Source organism: Cebus imitator, unplaced genomic scaffold (assembly GCF_001604975.1).
Source record: "Cebus imitator isolate Cc_AM_T3 unplaced genomic scaffold, Cebus_imitator-1.0 Scaffold45, whole genome shotgun sequence".
NCBI lineage: Eukaryota > Metazoa > Chordata > Mammalia > Primates > Cebidae > Cebus > Cebus imitator.
The window spans coordinates 663,554-679,325 of NW_016107360.1; the positions used below are offsets into that span (position 1 = coordinate 663,554).

Genomic DNA, 15,772 nt, shown 5'->3' on the forward strand with positions numbered 1-15,772 from the left:
CCAATGTGAGAATGGCTGGGAAGGAGGCTTTATCGAAAAAAATGCCTTCATTAACCTCCATCCTTGACATTCCATAATTAAATTTGCTTTATTTTAGCCTTTGTGATCTGTTAATTTTTTCTTGAAGAAGGAACATGTTAAGACCTTATGATAAATGAGTCTTGAGTTCCTTTCCCAAGAATAGGGTTTTTTAAAATTACCTTTTTAATATAAGGTGAAATGCTAAAAATAAAGGAAAAACATTTTAAATGTGATTAATTAACTGATGACTAGTTTACATCTGCAAGATGCTCTTTAAAACTATTTTGCATATGATTATAAAGTCACATTTGTGTAATGTAGAAAACTGAACAAGTATTGTGCATTTTAATTTTTTTATGTAGCATATTCATGAATAATATTTGAAATGCTATAACACATATCGACAGCAAAAATGGGCCAATAAATTATTATATATGCCTTCTCAGTGGACTATTTCTCACATTTGAGTTTTATTTCTAGGATAGAAACTACTTAAACAATAGTTTATCTCCTTTTTTTTTTTTTTTTTTTGAGACAGAGTCAGCTTACTGCAACCCCTGCCTCTTGGGTTCAAGTGATTCCCCTGCCTCAGCCTCCCAAGTAGCTGGGATTACAAGTGTGTGACCACACCCAACTGATTTTTGTATTATTAGTATTTTGTATATTTAGTATTTTTAGTAGAGATAGGGTTTCACCATGTTGGCCTGGATGGCCTCCATCTTCTGACCTTGTGACCTGTCTGCCTTGGCCTCCCAAAGTGCTGGGATTACAGGAGTGAGCCACCATGCCTGGCATCAAAATAAATATCTTGACGCAATATTTTTTAAAAAATCAAAATGTATGCAAATAACACACATGATGAACAAAATGTCAAACTTTTAAATAGAGACATGATAAGTAGTACTGGCTTTTATCCTTTTGCTTCAAGTTCCACGGAGACTCTGCAGGGCACCTCCTCGACCACCCACCCAGAACATAAGACCAGTGGTCCTCACACACATCTAATTTTCAGAAACCGAAATTTTCTGATATTCAAATCTTGAATCAAAGCGATGATTACTGGGTGACTGCGGTTGAGGCGCTCTGACCTCCTCCTGGCCTCGGACGTAGCTGATCCTCCTCTTCCTGGCATCCACCGCACTCAGGGGTAACATGCGTGTGTCCAAGGCAGAAGCGTGGGTGCTGCAGGGCCATACGCGCAAACGTCACAGAAGTCAGTGTTTGGCTTCAAATATTCCCCATTGTGGATTGGCTTTCAGTCAACGGGAATGCAGTAACTGTTGGTAACCCAACAATGAGCTGCGCGCCAAGCCAAGTCTCTCTTCCGTGTCACAGGCGGGAGCGGCCGGATTAATCACGCTGCTGCTGGCTGCCCATGTGTGCTGATGTCCTGGGACCAGATCCCGGTGCCCCGTGCCTTCCGATGCTGGAGCCTACGGAGAGCGTCCGAAACGGCCCTACAGAGTAGTAGCCGGGTAAGCGGCACCTGCATTCCCAGGCCACCAGCCCCTCAGGCCCCCTGCCCCAGGGCCCCAACTCCTTCTGAAGACTCCAGGCAGGTACTGAATTTGGAGAGGAATTTCAGTAGCATGAAGATGGAGATAGGCCAGATTTCAAATTAGTTGGTTAACATAAATGGAAAACAAAGAGTCCAGCACAAAATTAGGATGTGAACAGCAATGAGCGGTGGCAAACCCCACTCTGCACCGCCTGGGCTGGAAGTGTCTATTCTCCTGGGTGGGGGTTTGAGGACTTCCCCATCCACAGTAATAGGCTCGCATTGACCTTTTGCAACTCAACATCTGCTGCATATATAATTATGGTGTTTTGGAGATTAAGTGAAATGGAGATTAAGTAAATTTTGCAGTCCTAATTCTCCAACGTGTGTGTGTGTGTGTGTGTGTGTGTGTGTGTGTGTGTATATCCCTGATATATTGTCCCCAGCAAGTGTAATCGACACCTTGAAGAGAAACACTACTTGATGAACCCTACAAGCAGAGTTGAGAGCCGCTAAGGTAATGATTAAAAGAATATTTGGGTGGGAAAAAAAAAAATCTCAGAATTGTGACAGGTAAGACCTAGCAAGCTACCAAGGTTTTCTGGAGTTCTCTGACTCATCTGCAAAGTGGTGGTGTGGGGGTGGGGGCGTTTATTAAACGAACCTGAGAGTTCTGTGATGAATTGAAAGCTCCTCACACTAAGTCCTAACTTGTGCCTGCGTGTTGCATGGAGGAATAAGAATTTATCATCAGAGAAGACATTTTCTTCTGTAGGTTTTAATACTGACCTTATTCTTCTAGGATTTAATAATCCTACCATTTTCAAACTTTTTTTGCCTTTGCTTCTAGATCCTCAGGCATTGGGTGGTGAAGGAAGCAGCTGCTGTTCTCCCCACGCTAGAACTGTTCACATCCCAATTTTGTGATGAACTCTTTTTATTTTCCTTTCATGTTAGCCAATGAATTTGAAATCTGACTTTTCCCCCTCTTCAGGCTATTGAAATTTCCCTCCAAATTCAGTGCCTTTTCTGAGTGAGATCCTTCACCTGCCAATATAGTGCTGTAGATCGAAAATGTACCTTCTTCAAATGCCCCTCTGCCTCCACTGTCCTTTTGTTCCTCCACCTCACTTGACAACCCTCCTCCTCTGTCTCCTTTCCAACATGCTTCCCTCTCCTTTCTCTCCATGTAGACACTTCATCATAATCTTCCTTAGACCCACCCTCCTCTGGTTAACTGACTCATCAGATCTGCACAGCTGCCGTGATGAGATTTCTGATGAGCTCCACATTTACATTTGCAGCTTTCTGGTGGGTGCCTTGACCTGTATGTTCCACCAGGGCCTCAATCTCAGCATTTCTCAGCTGCATCTGTCTTCCCTCCTAGTCACCTTTCTGATCATCAAGTTACCACATCATCATCATCATCACCTGTGACTTCCCTCCTGCTAAGTCTCTGCCTCCATTTACTTGCCAGTTCCCATTCATTCTCCCTAAACATGCCCCATGTCATATCTGTTCATTGCTCATTCACACTTGCCCCCACCCTGGGGCAGGCTCATTAGCTGGTGGACTTCATTTTCCAGAGGCAGTCTTGCTTCCTGTCTACAGTTCTCACTCTACCCCAGGACCCCATACACGTCACTGCTAGAGTCATCCTCCTGATGCCTAGCTTTCTCACGTTTTTTCAAGATCAAAACCCAGTAATATCTTCCTATTGCCCCAGAAGTGAGCACAATGCTGAACCACACATGTGTTACGTGATTGAACAAACCAAGGGCACCAACAGAGGAGGAAACATGTTTGTGAAATAACTTGATATTCGATATTGTATAAAAGTGTTGATATCGTTATCCTGGGAAAAAATCCGAATTAAACTTTCTTACATGAATTTTACCATATAGTGACCTGGAATATATATATTTCATATGTATGTACATATACATGTTTATATATCATCTAAAATTAAATGATGTTAAGTTAGAGTTCTCAAGGCCTGAAGAGGTTTTCTCTGGGCACTGATTAAGTACACACTTCTGATCCTAAATTTCAAAGTTGGCATAAATAATATGAGTCCAACCCACCTTTCTTAATTTATTTCTCACAATTGGCTCCCACATGCCTTTTACTTCAACCTAAGGCTGTACAGCCCCATATACCTTACACATTCTTCTGCTTCTTCTGTTTTGTGCATTTAGTCTCCTCTTCCACCAACATCCCATTTCTAATTTTGCTTCAACTCTTAAGGCCCAACCTGACTGTCAGTTGTGCCCAGAAATCTTCCAGCAAGTCCAAGCTAACAGTACAGGCATACTTCATTCTACTGTGCTTCACTATATTGTGCTTTGAAGATACTGGGGATTTTTTTTTTTAATGTTACTATAGTAATTGTTTAAGAGACCACAAACTGTCCCTCTATAAGTTGGCAAACTTAATTAAATTCCTTTAGATGAAGGCATGTGACTAGTGAAACTGCGTGTTGACTGGGAACTGGAATTGTTCCACCACAGATTCACTGAAATATGAACTGGCACATTTTTGTGTTTCTTGACACTTTGATATTAATATTTTGTATCAGATTCATGCAAAATTACTGATTGGAAAGAAACATGCTGTGATAAAAACTTGTATAAATAATTATGATAGTGATTTACATATTATGCTGATACATTCCATTTCTCTTTTACCTCATATTTTTTGAAATTTGATTTAAATCTTTAAATATTCATTCTATGGCTAAAATTTTCAAAATGTGCATTACTTTCATGTGCTTATTGTAAAATACTAAAACATCACTAAAAATATATATTGCCTAGAAAGTGAAAGTCCCTCATGATCTCAAGTGATGACTTTGGCTAATAATTTGAAGAGTGTGCATTTTGTATACATATAAATATGACTTTTAACAAAAATATTGTTACACATATTATACTGCCAATTACTTTTCTATTTATAAATATATTTTAGATATCTTTAGATATCTAGATATCCATTTGTATTAGAGTTCTCCAGAGAAAGAAAACAATAGGATATATAGAGATACATAGAAAAATGCTTATTATGAGGAACTGGCTCACTTGATTATGGAGGCTGTCCCACAATCTGCTGTGTGCAATCTGGAGCCCAGGAGAGAGCCACTAATGTCTTTTAGTCCAAGCTCAAAGACCTGAGAACTAGGAATGCTGATGTCTAAAAGCAGAAGATGGATGTCCTAGCTCCAGAAGAAAAAATGAATTCACATTCCTCTGTTTTTCTGTTCTATTGGGGTCCTCAGCGGCTTGGATGATATCCACCCCCCATTGTCAAGAGTGATCTTCTTTACTAAGTCCACTAATACTAATGCTAATCTCTTCCAAACACGTCCTCAGAAACACACCCATAAATAATGTTTTACCTGCTATCTGGGCATCCCCTAGTCTAGTCAAATTTATATATAAAATTAGCCATCAGACCACCTCTCTGTATTTTTAAACCACTTCACAGTATTCCATTGTGACATCACATGTCAATTTAGCATGCATTCTAATTAATGGGGACTATTTCACAACCACAGAAAATATATGCTGAAATAAGCAGTGATAATCACATTTGCCTGTGTGTTTGCACCTGTGTGTTTCTGAGTCCTGGAGGTAGAATGGCTGGATCAATTTAAAAGCACATTTATAATTTTAATAGATGGCTGCCACGTTTTAATTCTTCTTTAGGTAGGCTATAACCACCCCAAACACTATGCAAAGTTGTGACTGACTGTACATAGTAGAGGATAATAGCTGATATCTTTAAGTTAATATACCCAGATGAGAATGTCTAAGCCCAATCCAATGGGTTTTTCCAAGCCCCAGGTTTAGCTTGTGTAACTGGGTAACAAAACACCCTGATGGTAATGCCTACACCTGAGCCTATAAATGCTCCAAGCCCCTAGATTCTGCTTGCTTAACAAGGAGTCAAGGGAAGTTTGGGACTATAAATGTGCAGCTGCTCTCCATCACTAGGATACCTACCTTCCTCATTTCTGTAAATATGTTTGTTACAGTAAATATAACTCCTGTTAAAGTCTTCTACCAAGTAGCAAAACCACTGTCAAAATTTCATAAATCACTCAGAAAGATTTATAATTCAGTTATAACCTCACCATTCACAGCAAATCCAAGCTAAAATTTGGTGACTGTTTTGACTCTGATAATTACAATGTTTGTCAGATTCCAGAATTACAATGATTATACTTTTCACTTTTGTCATGTCTTGTTAGCTGTTCTTTTTCATGACAAATTGTAGACAGACCTTACTTTTTTCATATTATTTCAGGTCATGTGGCCTATTAATGTTATTTTATAATTTAGCAAAGGACTTTAAGGAAGAAAAGCAAAGGATTTAAATAGCTGTTGCTAAATTTTTATTTTTAAAACAAAACCTATGAGAATAAAAGTTGCTTCTCCACCAAAAATCCTCACAGCGTGAGTATGTTAGCAACTCATGAAAAATGAAGGCACCGTTGCTTGCCAAGCAAGGAAAAATGTATTTATTCATTTGTTCAGAGAAAAATGACATGTATTCATTCATTTTACATTTTTTGAGAACTTATGGCGTGCCAAGCATAATGTGAAAGGCACAAAAAAGAATGTCCTATAATAATGTACATTTTATCCTACTTCCTCCACCTCCAACCCTGATGCTGGGCGACTTCTATATAGGAAATCTATGAAACACTAATTCTTCGTGATCAAAGAAACATTTAAGAATAGTTATTTAAAGATCAAATTACCTTGCCTCATACAGAATTAAAAAGTTGCATTTGGTGTATATGTACACATACATATTTTTCTCTCTCTGATTAAAATTATTTAAACATCTGTGCCCAGGATTGAGGGTAATGAAATTCAACCACAAAGATGAATAAATAATATATAATTATAGTGTTAGCATTTATCAGTTTAGAATGGTTACCTCCATATTCACCTTTCTTTTGATCTTCTTGTAGACATTATTGTTATTGACTGCAAATGCCTCAGCTTTTTTGTATATTGGAATGTAGTTTGACAGATTAATTATATGTTATCAGGCAGTTGAAGATCAGCTAAAGATATGTGGCCACAAGAGGGATGATGATGTCTTTGAGCTGTTCCTTTCTAAAAAGTAAGTGTACTTAACAGAAAAAGTGGAAAAGTATCATGTTGTCATGATCATGTTATAATGTTTCATAGATTCAAATGTTTTCATTTTTTCCCCTCAAGGACTGGGTAGGCAACCATACTCCAATTATATTACCACTTGCTGGAGTCCACAGTTTTCTATCGGAGAGACAAGATATTGAAATTGATAAAAATAAAGATTATGGAAACAGGCTACTTGAATCCCAGCTCTGTCTCTTCCAGCTGCTTTGTCTCTTCCAGCTGGGTGATCTTGGTGTTATAAGTGAAATTTTTGGTGCTGCAAAAGAAGTAGCACTCAAATATAAATTTCCTCAGCAAGGCAATTTTCTATAGAAGGGTGCGGCTCACAGATGGAACAATGGTGAGCACTCACCTGGAATAAGACAGGAGAAGGAGTACATATTCCTGATGGAGGATTGCCCCTACTGCTGTGTCATTCCCCTGCTGGCTAGGGTTACATGGCAACTGCACAGTCTAGACTAATCCTGAATGGCTATTTTAAAGGGAGCAGGGGTATGAGCTGGAGGGGTGGGGTGGGTTGTCTGGTGGGAAGAATAGTTACAGGCAGGTCAGAGCAGGTAGCCAGGGGTCAAAGCTGGTGACCAGAGCAGGTGACCAGAGCAGGTGACCGGGTTGAGTCAGGACAGAGCAGAGGGCACAGAGAACAGATGTGAACTACTGATTAGAACTGGTGGAAAAGGTTGTTTACTGAAATGACAAGGATGTCAAACTTTAAAATGGAGAATTAAAGAATAAGAGAACTGAACGTAACTGACATACTGATTCTTCAAACAGAAACTTGGGGTTCACTATATCTAACATTGGGTATATCATATAACTTCCCTGTTAGGATTGTCACATTTGACAAATAAGTATACAGGACAACCAGTTTGAATTTGAATTTCATAGAAACAACAAATATAATTTTATTTAGTATAGTATGTCTCACACAGTAGTTGGAAAATTTGTTGTTTCCCTGAAATTCAAATGTAGCCCAATATCCCGTATTTTATCTGGCAACCCTATTCCCTGGGTATAATTATACTGCCTCATTCTCAGGGTTGTTGTGAAGCATAGGTGAGTTAGTAAAAGTTAGTCAAAGTTACTGCTACACAGTAAGCACTCTATGAGCATTAGTACAGTTAATATTATTATAATTATTAGGAATCATTATACCACATACTATAATAATAATCCCCATTATACTACAACCTCTAACAATCCCCATACCAATTTTACTGGTAAGTAGGAACTCTTATATCAACAACCTACTTTGATTCCCCTCAAATTCCCCAAGGCGGTAGACAACAAATTGGGTTTTTCTATAGAGTAGAATGAGATAGAACCCAGGTATGAGAGGAAGAGGGAGTTATAAATAAGATTAGATTCTGATACTACAGTTCTCACTGGCCAATGAGTGACACTAAAGTTTGCATTTTAAGCACAATGACCCTATTTCTACATTCTAGTCTCCCTGCTTTGTGCTTTTTAATGCCTCTGAATTCTGTGTATTATTTTTAAATAGGTTTGATATATTTTTGCTCATATGTAGTCTTTGGAATTCAGCTTCTTATAAAGAAAATGCCTTAGTTTATCAATGATTTTAATCACTTTTATTTCTAGTGATTTGGGGAAATCCTTTATTATTATATTCATTTTATTATAAATAAATATCTATGCTTATCAGTACAGAGAAAAGTGTTTATCTTTGTAATAGCTCTGAATCTCTTGGTAGTAAAGGAATAAATTGATGACCACTTTGAAATGTTTAAAAATATATTTTTTAGTATGGAACAGGTATGGGAGAGCATTCTGACATATTTAAGGTCATGCTTTGAGCCTCTCAATATAGGCCAGTTAGTTTTACAATAACAATAAATACTTCATGTGGTCAAAAGATTGCATCTTCCATGATTTTGAGAATTGTATACTACTAATCATTATAGTAGATGATATACTATCATCTACTTATAGTAGATAATAAGAATAGCTTTAAAATACCAGAAAAATTGAGATATTGACCACCTGACAGTGGATAATTAATGGTCTCCTTGTGAGAAGGACAACACCTTTTGCATTTTAAGGATACTAAGTTACCATTTCATCTAGCTGTGGACAAAAAGTATTTCCCAGTCCAGATGCCAATACACTGGAATACTGGGTTATTTGCATGTTTCTGTTGACTCTGGGAAATGGAAAGCATCTTACTGATGTGTTCTTGAGTAATCAGGGAGAACATACATTGCAACAAGATGTTGAAAATTATTGTCAGCATGAGTCATAGTAATCGTTAGTAGAATTACCTCTTATTACCATTTGACTGGCCTCACCTTAGAGTGTAACAGCCCGTTATTGATTTAGGACACACTTATGTGCAGAATAAACCCTTCCAACAAGAAGGAGTTAAAGTACCATTGAAAAGTGAATTTACATAATGTTAGATGTGGGCTTGTTAATTTTTTTCATTAAATTTAAAAAAAGAAAAAACTGAATTTATTACATTACCTAATCAATGACAATTCAACGTTGATATTACCACTACAAAAAAATTAATGAAAGTAACAACACAGTTAATACTTTTTAACATATTAGTGTATTAAGATAACTTTGGGGGTGGGCACAGTGGCTCACTCCTGTAATCCTAGCTATTTAGGACGCTGAAGCGGGTGGATCACTTGAGGTCACGAGTTGAAGACCATCCTGGCCAACATGGTGAAACCCTGTCTCTACTAAAAATACAAAAATTAGTTGGGCATAGCGGTGCATGCCTGTAATCCCAGCTACTCAGGAGGCTGAGGCACAGGAATTGCTTGAACCTGGGAGGCGGAGGCTGCAGTGAGCTGAGATCATGCCACTGCACTCCAGCCTGGGTGACAGAGTGAGACTCAGTTTCAAAAAATAAAATAAAATAAAAATCTTTTATGGGAATTCCTCCAAGTGGGGCATTAGATACTCTAATGTAGCCATGTAATGACTTCTTTACTATTTATCGTGGGAACAGATGAAGTTAACATACTCTCACTATTGCCCATTGCAATATTAGGGTACTCCAAGGTCCAAGTACTCTTTCCCTGAAATAAGCTACGTATCTACAGTGAGAATGTATTATTATTTGTGCAACTTTCTGACTACAAGTTGCTTTGAGGCCACACGAGGTGCCTTATGCCTGTAATCCCAACTCTTTGGGAGGCCAAGACAAGTGGATCACCTGAGCCCAGGAGTTTGAGACCTGTCTGGCCAACATGTGAAATCCCATCTCTACAAAAATTATCCAGATGTGGTGATATGTACCTGTGGTACCAGCTACTTGGGAGGCTGAAGTGAGAGGATCACTTGAACCTGGGAGGTAGAGGTTGCAGTGAGCTGAGATTGAGCCACTGTACTCCAGCCTGGGCAAGAGAGTCAGACCCTGTCTAAAAATAATAACAATAAGTTGCTTTGGAAGAGTCTGAAATATTTTGTTGTGCCAGAGAAGTGCTAAGAAACCAGTGGTACATATTAGAGAGACACAAGATTCTGCTTGAAAAAAGTCTTTTATAAAGGGAGAATTTGATAATTGTTTTAAGCGATAAAGGATTAAGAAAAACTCTTGAAAATTCAGGGAAGATGGGAAGGAGAATGAATGAGAAAGCAGAGGAGGAGACAGATATTCATTACAGAAGAATAGCAGCTAATAAATGTAAAAAGAATAAGAACATTAAAAAATCATTTTATAATCCCAAATCTATTGGCTCAGGTAAGGATCATCAAGGAAAGCTAAAGCTATTGAGTAAAGAGTTGTCAGGGAACAAGATATACACATGATCTCAGATATTCACCTCATGAAAGACTTTCCAATTATAAAATTTGTACTTTTACAGTGGAGAGAACTGGCAGACACCATCTTAACCAAATGACTGAATTTAGCTTCCTCAAGAGTGGGACAGACTGAAATCATTTGCATCCTTACGTGATTCATTAATTACCACCCATGTAAATGAGAGCTAGACATGATCTTCCTTGCATTTGATCATTGGGAAATAATTAAAAAATCAATAATGTGAGACATTCTACCAGAGAATTATACTGGACTCTACAAAAAGCTAATGTCTTTTGGTTTTTGTGTTGTTTTTGTTTTGAGATGGAGTTTTGCTCTTGTCACCCAGGCTGGAGTGCAATGGCGTGATCTTGGCTCACTGCAACCTCCATCTCCTGGGTTCAAGTGATTCTCCTGCCTCAGCCTCCCAAATAGCTGGGATTACAGGTGCATGCCACCATGCCTGTCTACTTTTTGTAGTTTTAATAGAGATGGTGTTTCAACATGTTGGCCAGGCTGGTCTCAAACTCTTGACCTTAGGTGATCCACCCACCTTGGCCTCCCAAAGCATGAGCCATGGCGCCCAGCCCAAAAAGCTGATGTTAAGGGAGAAAAAGAAAAGAAAGTGACTACCTTTAAAAAGACTAAAAGGTTATGCCATCCAAAAATGCAATGCATGTATGTTGATAAGATACAAGATTTAAACAAACCAAAAGAAATGCAGGATCAACAGGGAAATTTTAAATATGAATGGCATATTAGATTATATTACTGAATTCAATTTCATCTTCTTAGGTGTGAGGATGGTGACATGGTTATTCAGGACAGTGCTCTGATATGGGAGATATGCATGCTGAACTCCCTAGGTTGAGACATCTGCAATAAGCCTGCAACTTTATTTTCAAATGATTCACCAAGAAAATTATCAACCAATAAATATGTAAACTAGATAGATAGAATGAGCATGTGACAATATGTTGAAAATTATGATGGTTACACAAGTGCTCATTATACTATTCCTTTATCTTTTCTCAGGTTTGACATTTTTCAATATAAAAAGTTGGTGACAAAAGATTTATTTTGTTTAGAAATGTTAGCATGCTTTCAAAAAATATATATGTTTTGATAAAAATTAGAAAAATATTAGTCCTTCTAATCTGTCCCAAGATTAAAAATCATTGTGATAGAATATTACCATAAATGAATTAATATGTGTAATAATAATAAATATTGATATTTTTGTGCTTTGAAAAGTACCTGGCACAGAATATGTGATCTAGAAGCATTTGATAAATAAACAGATACATATATGTATAGACTTGGATTCCACAATCTCTGCCATGAGAAACAGGGGATTCAACTACTCCAGGCCACATCATCAAATGACCAACTATCTTCAGACAGTGCCCTCTCCTCTGCCCCTTTGATGACTGAGCTGCCTTAGCAACAAGAACCAAGACCACTTGGTCAGGTGGAGTTTCATAGAGTTCAAGAAAAGTGGGTAATATATTAATCCCATAATTAATAAATAAAGTGAGAATAAAGCATTTCCCACAGTATCTGTCTCTTGGTGTCCTGCAATTTCCATCTGAGTCCAGTCTGGCCAAAAACTTCAGGATTATTGCCCTACAATAATAACCCCACAGACAATATTGAAGCAGGATCCAGCTACGTTTCCCACAATTATGTGAAAGTCCAGTATCACCTTCAACTTTTTCCTTTGTCCTCTCCCCAGTAAAACTTGTTTTGAAGTAATATTCCAATAAATTCAGTCATAATGAGGTGTACATTTTTGCTAATGTGATAAAGCACTCTCCCTTAAGTATTAGCTTTAACTAGCTGACAAAGCCATAATCCAGATGAATGAAGTTATAATGATAGTTTCTGAAATAAGCAGGTGAGTATGCCAATAATTTTGAAAAGACAAAGAGAGAAGCCTTTCTAGTTACTCCCAATCCTCACTAAATACATGCCTAGCCTTACCAACCACATGCCCAGCCTTACCTATAAGTGAACTAATTGTTGCTAATTTCACAATTTTTTTTCTTCCCAGGGAACTGATAGAAGTCATTGATCTTTCTAGGTTTAAAAAATTAAAATACTTATGGCTTCATCATAACAAGGTACTGTTGTATTTTATCTTTCAATTACTAAAATTACTATCTTAATTGTATGTTCTTAGTGGAGCTAATCTTTAAAAGTATTAAATTTTTGGCTTAAAATGTAAATTTAACTAAGAAACTGCTATACAACATATATATCTCATACATATATATCTGTTACATATATACATATATATATATATGTTTGGAATACATACACATATATACACACACACAAAATATATTGAATAGTGACAATCTGTGAGGTGCTATCAAATTGCAATTTTATTTTTGTCTCTCATGTCCTATCAAATCGACTTAGTGGAAGCTATTCCTTCCTAGGCTTCTGAAAGAAAACCTGGGAAGCCCCATAACCTTTTTTCATCTCTCTTAGGTAATACAAAATCTAACAGCCCATTGAGTCATAATCATAGTCCCAATTCATAAATGAGAATATAGTAGCCAACTGTCAGTCTTCAATCACAAATGAGATGTGCCCTCATCTATATCCAGCTATGGCAGACTGCAGTTGGCCACTTACCTTCTTCAGTAACTAGAAAGCCATGATTGGCTGTTTTCCTTCCTTCTTATCTCCACTTCAGCCTTCTCCATGTTTGGTATGGAATGCGGTGGTGTAGCAGCAGACAAAAGGCAAGGGAGAAGCAAAGTTCTTTGCTTTGTACCCTGAAGTACTAACAGATGTTCAAAGTTGATCCTTCCCTATGGCTTATTCAGAAGTTCCTCTGCTAGGCCTCTCCAACGTTGACTCCTCTTCACTGGCCAGTCCTGACCTCACCTCAGCTTTATCCCAGGGCTACTTACAACTGAGGGTCTTTTGGCCTTGGCAAATAACCCTCATGTGCAGAATCTCTTACATAGTGTCCAAGATCAACATACCTAGTCCCCAGACCCACATATCTTTATCCTACAATCAGAGGCCAGGAGAGTTGGTACTACTCAGTTGCTACCAGGTATGATTTACCTCTGTGTCTCCACCCAAATCTCATCTCAAATTGTAATCTCCACATGTCGAAGGAAGGACATGATGGGAGGTGATTGGATCAAGGGGGTGATGCCCTCCATGTTGCTCTCATGACAGTGAGTGAATTCTCACAATATTTGATGATTTTTAAAGTGGCTCTTCCTCCGTCACTGCCTTTCTCACCTGCCACCATGTAAGATGTGCCTTCACCTTCCGTCATGATTATAAGTTTCCTGAGGCCTCCCCAGCCATGTGGAATGGTGAGTCAATTAAACCTCTCTTCTTTATAAATTACCCAGTCTCAAGTACCTCTTTATAGGAGTGTGAGAATAGACTAATACAGAGAATTGGCACTGGCAGAGTGGTATACTATTATAAAGATAACCTGAATATGTGGAAACAGCTTTGGAACTGAGCAACAGGCATAAGTTATTGGAACAGTTGGAGGACTCAGAAGAAGACAGGAAGACATGGGAAACTGTGGAACTTCCTAGAGACTTGTTGAATGATTTTGACCAAAATGCTGATAGTGAGATGGACAATGAAGTTCAGGCTGAGGTGGTCTCAGATGGAGATGTGAAACTTATTGGAAACTGGAGTAAAGGTCACTCATGTTATGCTTTAGCAAAAAAACTGGTAGCATTGTGCCCCTGCCCTAGAGATCTGTGGAACTTTGAACTTAAGAGAGATGGTTTAGGTTATCTGGCAGAAGACATTTCTAAGCAGCAAAGTGTTCAAGACGTAACCTGGCTGATTCTGAAAGCATTCAGTTATATGTATTCACAAAGAGATTATCTGATACTGAAACTTTTATTTAAAAGGGAAGCAGAACCTAAAAGTTTAAAAATTTGCAGCCTGACCATTAGGTAGAAAAGAAAAACCCATTTTCTGGGAAGAAGCTCAAGCCAGCCAGAGAAATTTGCATAACTAACAAGGAGCCAAATGTTAATAGCTAAAATGATGGGGAAAATGTCTCCAGGGCATATCAGAGATCTTCAGGGCATCACAGGCCCAGGGCCCTGCTCCTCTGTACAGCTTAGTACTTGATGCCCTGCTTCCCAGCCACTCTAGCTCCAGCTACTAAAGGAGGCCAAGGTACAGCTTGAGCTGTTGCTTGAGAGGGTGCCAGCCCCAAGCCTTGGCAGGTTCCACATGGTGTTAGGCCTACAGGTGTACAAAAGACAAGAGCTGAGCTTTGGAAACCTCCACCTAGATTTCAGAGGCTATAAGGAAATGCCTGAATGTCTAGGCAGAAGTCTGCTGCAGGTTGAAGCTCTAATGAAGATCCTCCACTAGGGCAATGCAGAGGGGAAATGTGACGTTGGAGCCCCCACACAAGAGTCCCCACTCGGGCACTGCCTAGTGGAGTTGTGAGAAGAGGGCGATAGTGCTCCAGACTCCAGAATGGTAACTTCACCAACAGCTTGCACCATGTGCCTAAAAAAGCCACAGGCACTCAATACCAGCCTATGAAAGCATCTGTGGGAGCTGGATGCTTTCATGGGCTGGCATTGAGTGCCTGTGGCTTTTCCAGGCACATGGAAAAAAACCACAGGGCAGAGCTCCCCAAGGCCATAGGAGCCCACCTTTTGCATCAGCGTGCCCTGGATGTGAGACATGGAACCAAAAAAATTTTAGAGTTTTAAGATTTAATGACTGCCCCACCTGGTTTTGAAATTGCATGAGATCTGTGGCCCCTTTGTTTTGGCCAATTTCTCTCATTTGGAATGACAACATTTACCCAATCCCTGTACCTCCACTGTGTCTTGGAAGTAACTAAATTGCTTTTCATTTTACAGGCTCATATAGGTGGAAGAGACTAGCCTTGTCTCAGTTGAGACTTTGGACTTAGACTTTTGGGTTAATGCTGGAATGAGTTAAGACTTTTGGGGACTACTGGGAAGCCATGACTATGTTTTGAAATGTGAGAAGAACATGAGATGTGGGAGGGAACAGAGGCAAAATGATATGGTTTGGCTCTGTGTCTCCACCTGAATCTCATCTCAAATTGTAATCCCCACGTGTCAGGGAAGGGACATGGTGGAAGGTGATTGGACCATGGGAACAGTTTCCCTCATGCTGTTCTCATGATAGTGAATGAGTTCTCATGAGATCTGATGGTTTTTAAAGTGGCACTTCCTCCGTCATGTTCTTTCTTTCCTGCCACCATGTAAGAGGTGCCTGGCTTCCCCTTCACCTTCCGTCATGATGGTAAGTTTCCTG

The 15,772-nt window shown here is 38.9% G+C and overlaps 1 protein-coding gene across 1 annotated transcript in view; it reads left to right on the top strand.

The window, feature by feature from the left end:
• Positions 1-1,278: 1,278 nt before the first annotated feature.
• Positions 1,279-15,772, top strand: part of LRRC72 (leucine rich repeat containing 72) — a 47,206-nt gene continuing 32,712 nt past the window's right edge. The window contains exons 1-3 of the mRNA XM_017526909.2: positions 1,279-1,496; positions 6,579-6,652; positions 12,519-12,588. Coding sequence (XP_017382398.1) covers positions 1,407-1,496; positions 6,579-6,652; positions 12,519-12,588 — 234 coding nt within the window. The 5' untranslated portion in view covers positions 1,279-1,406. The remainder of the gene's footprint in view (positions 1,497-6,578; positions 6,653-12,518; positions 12,589-15,772) is intronic.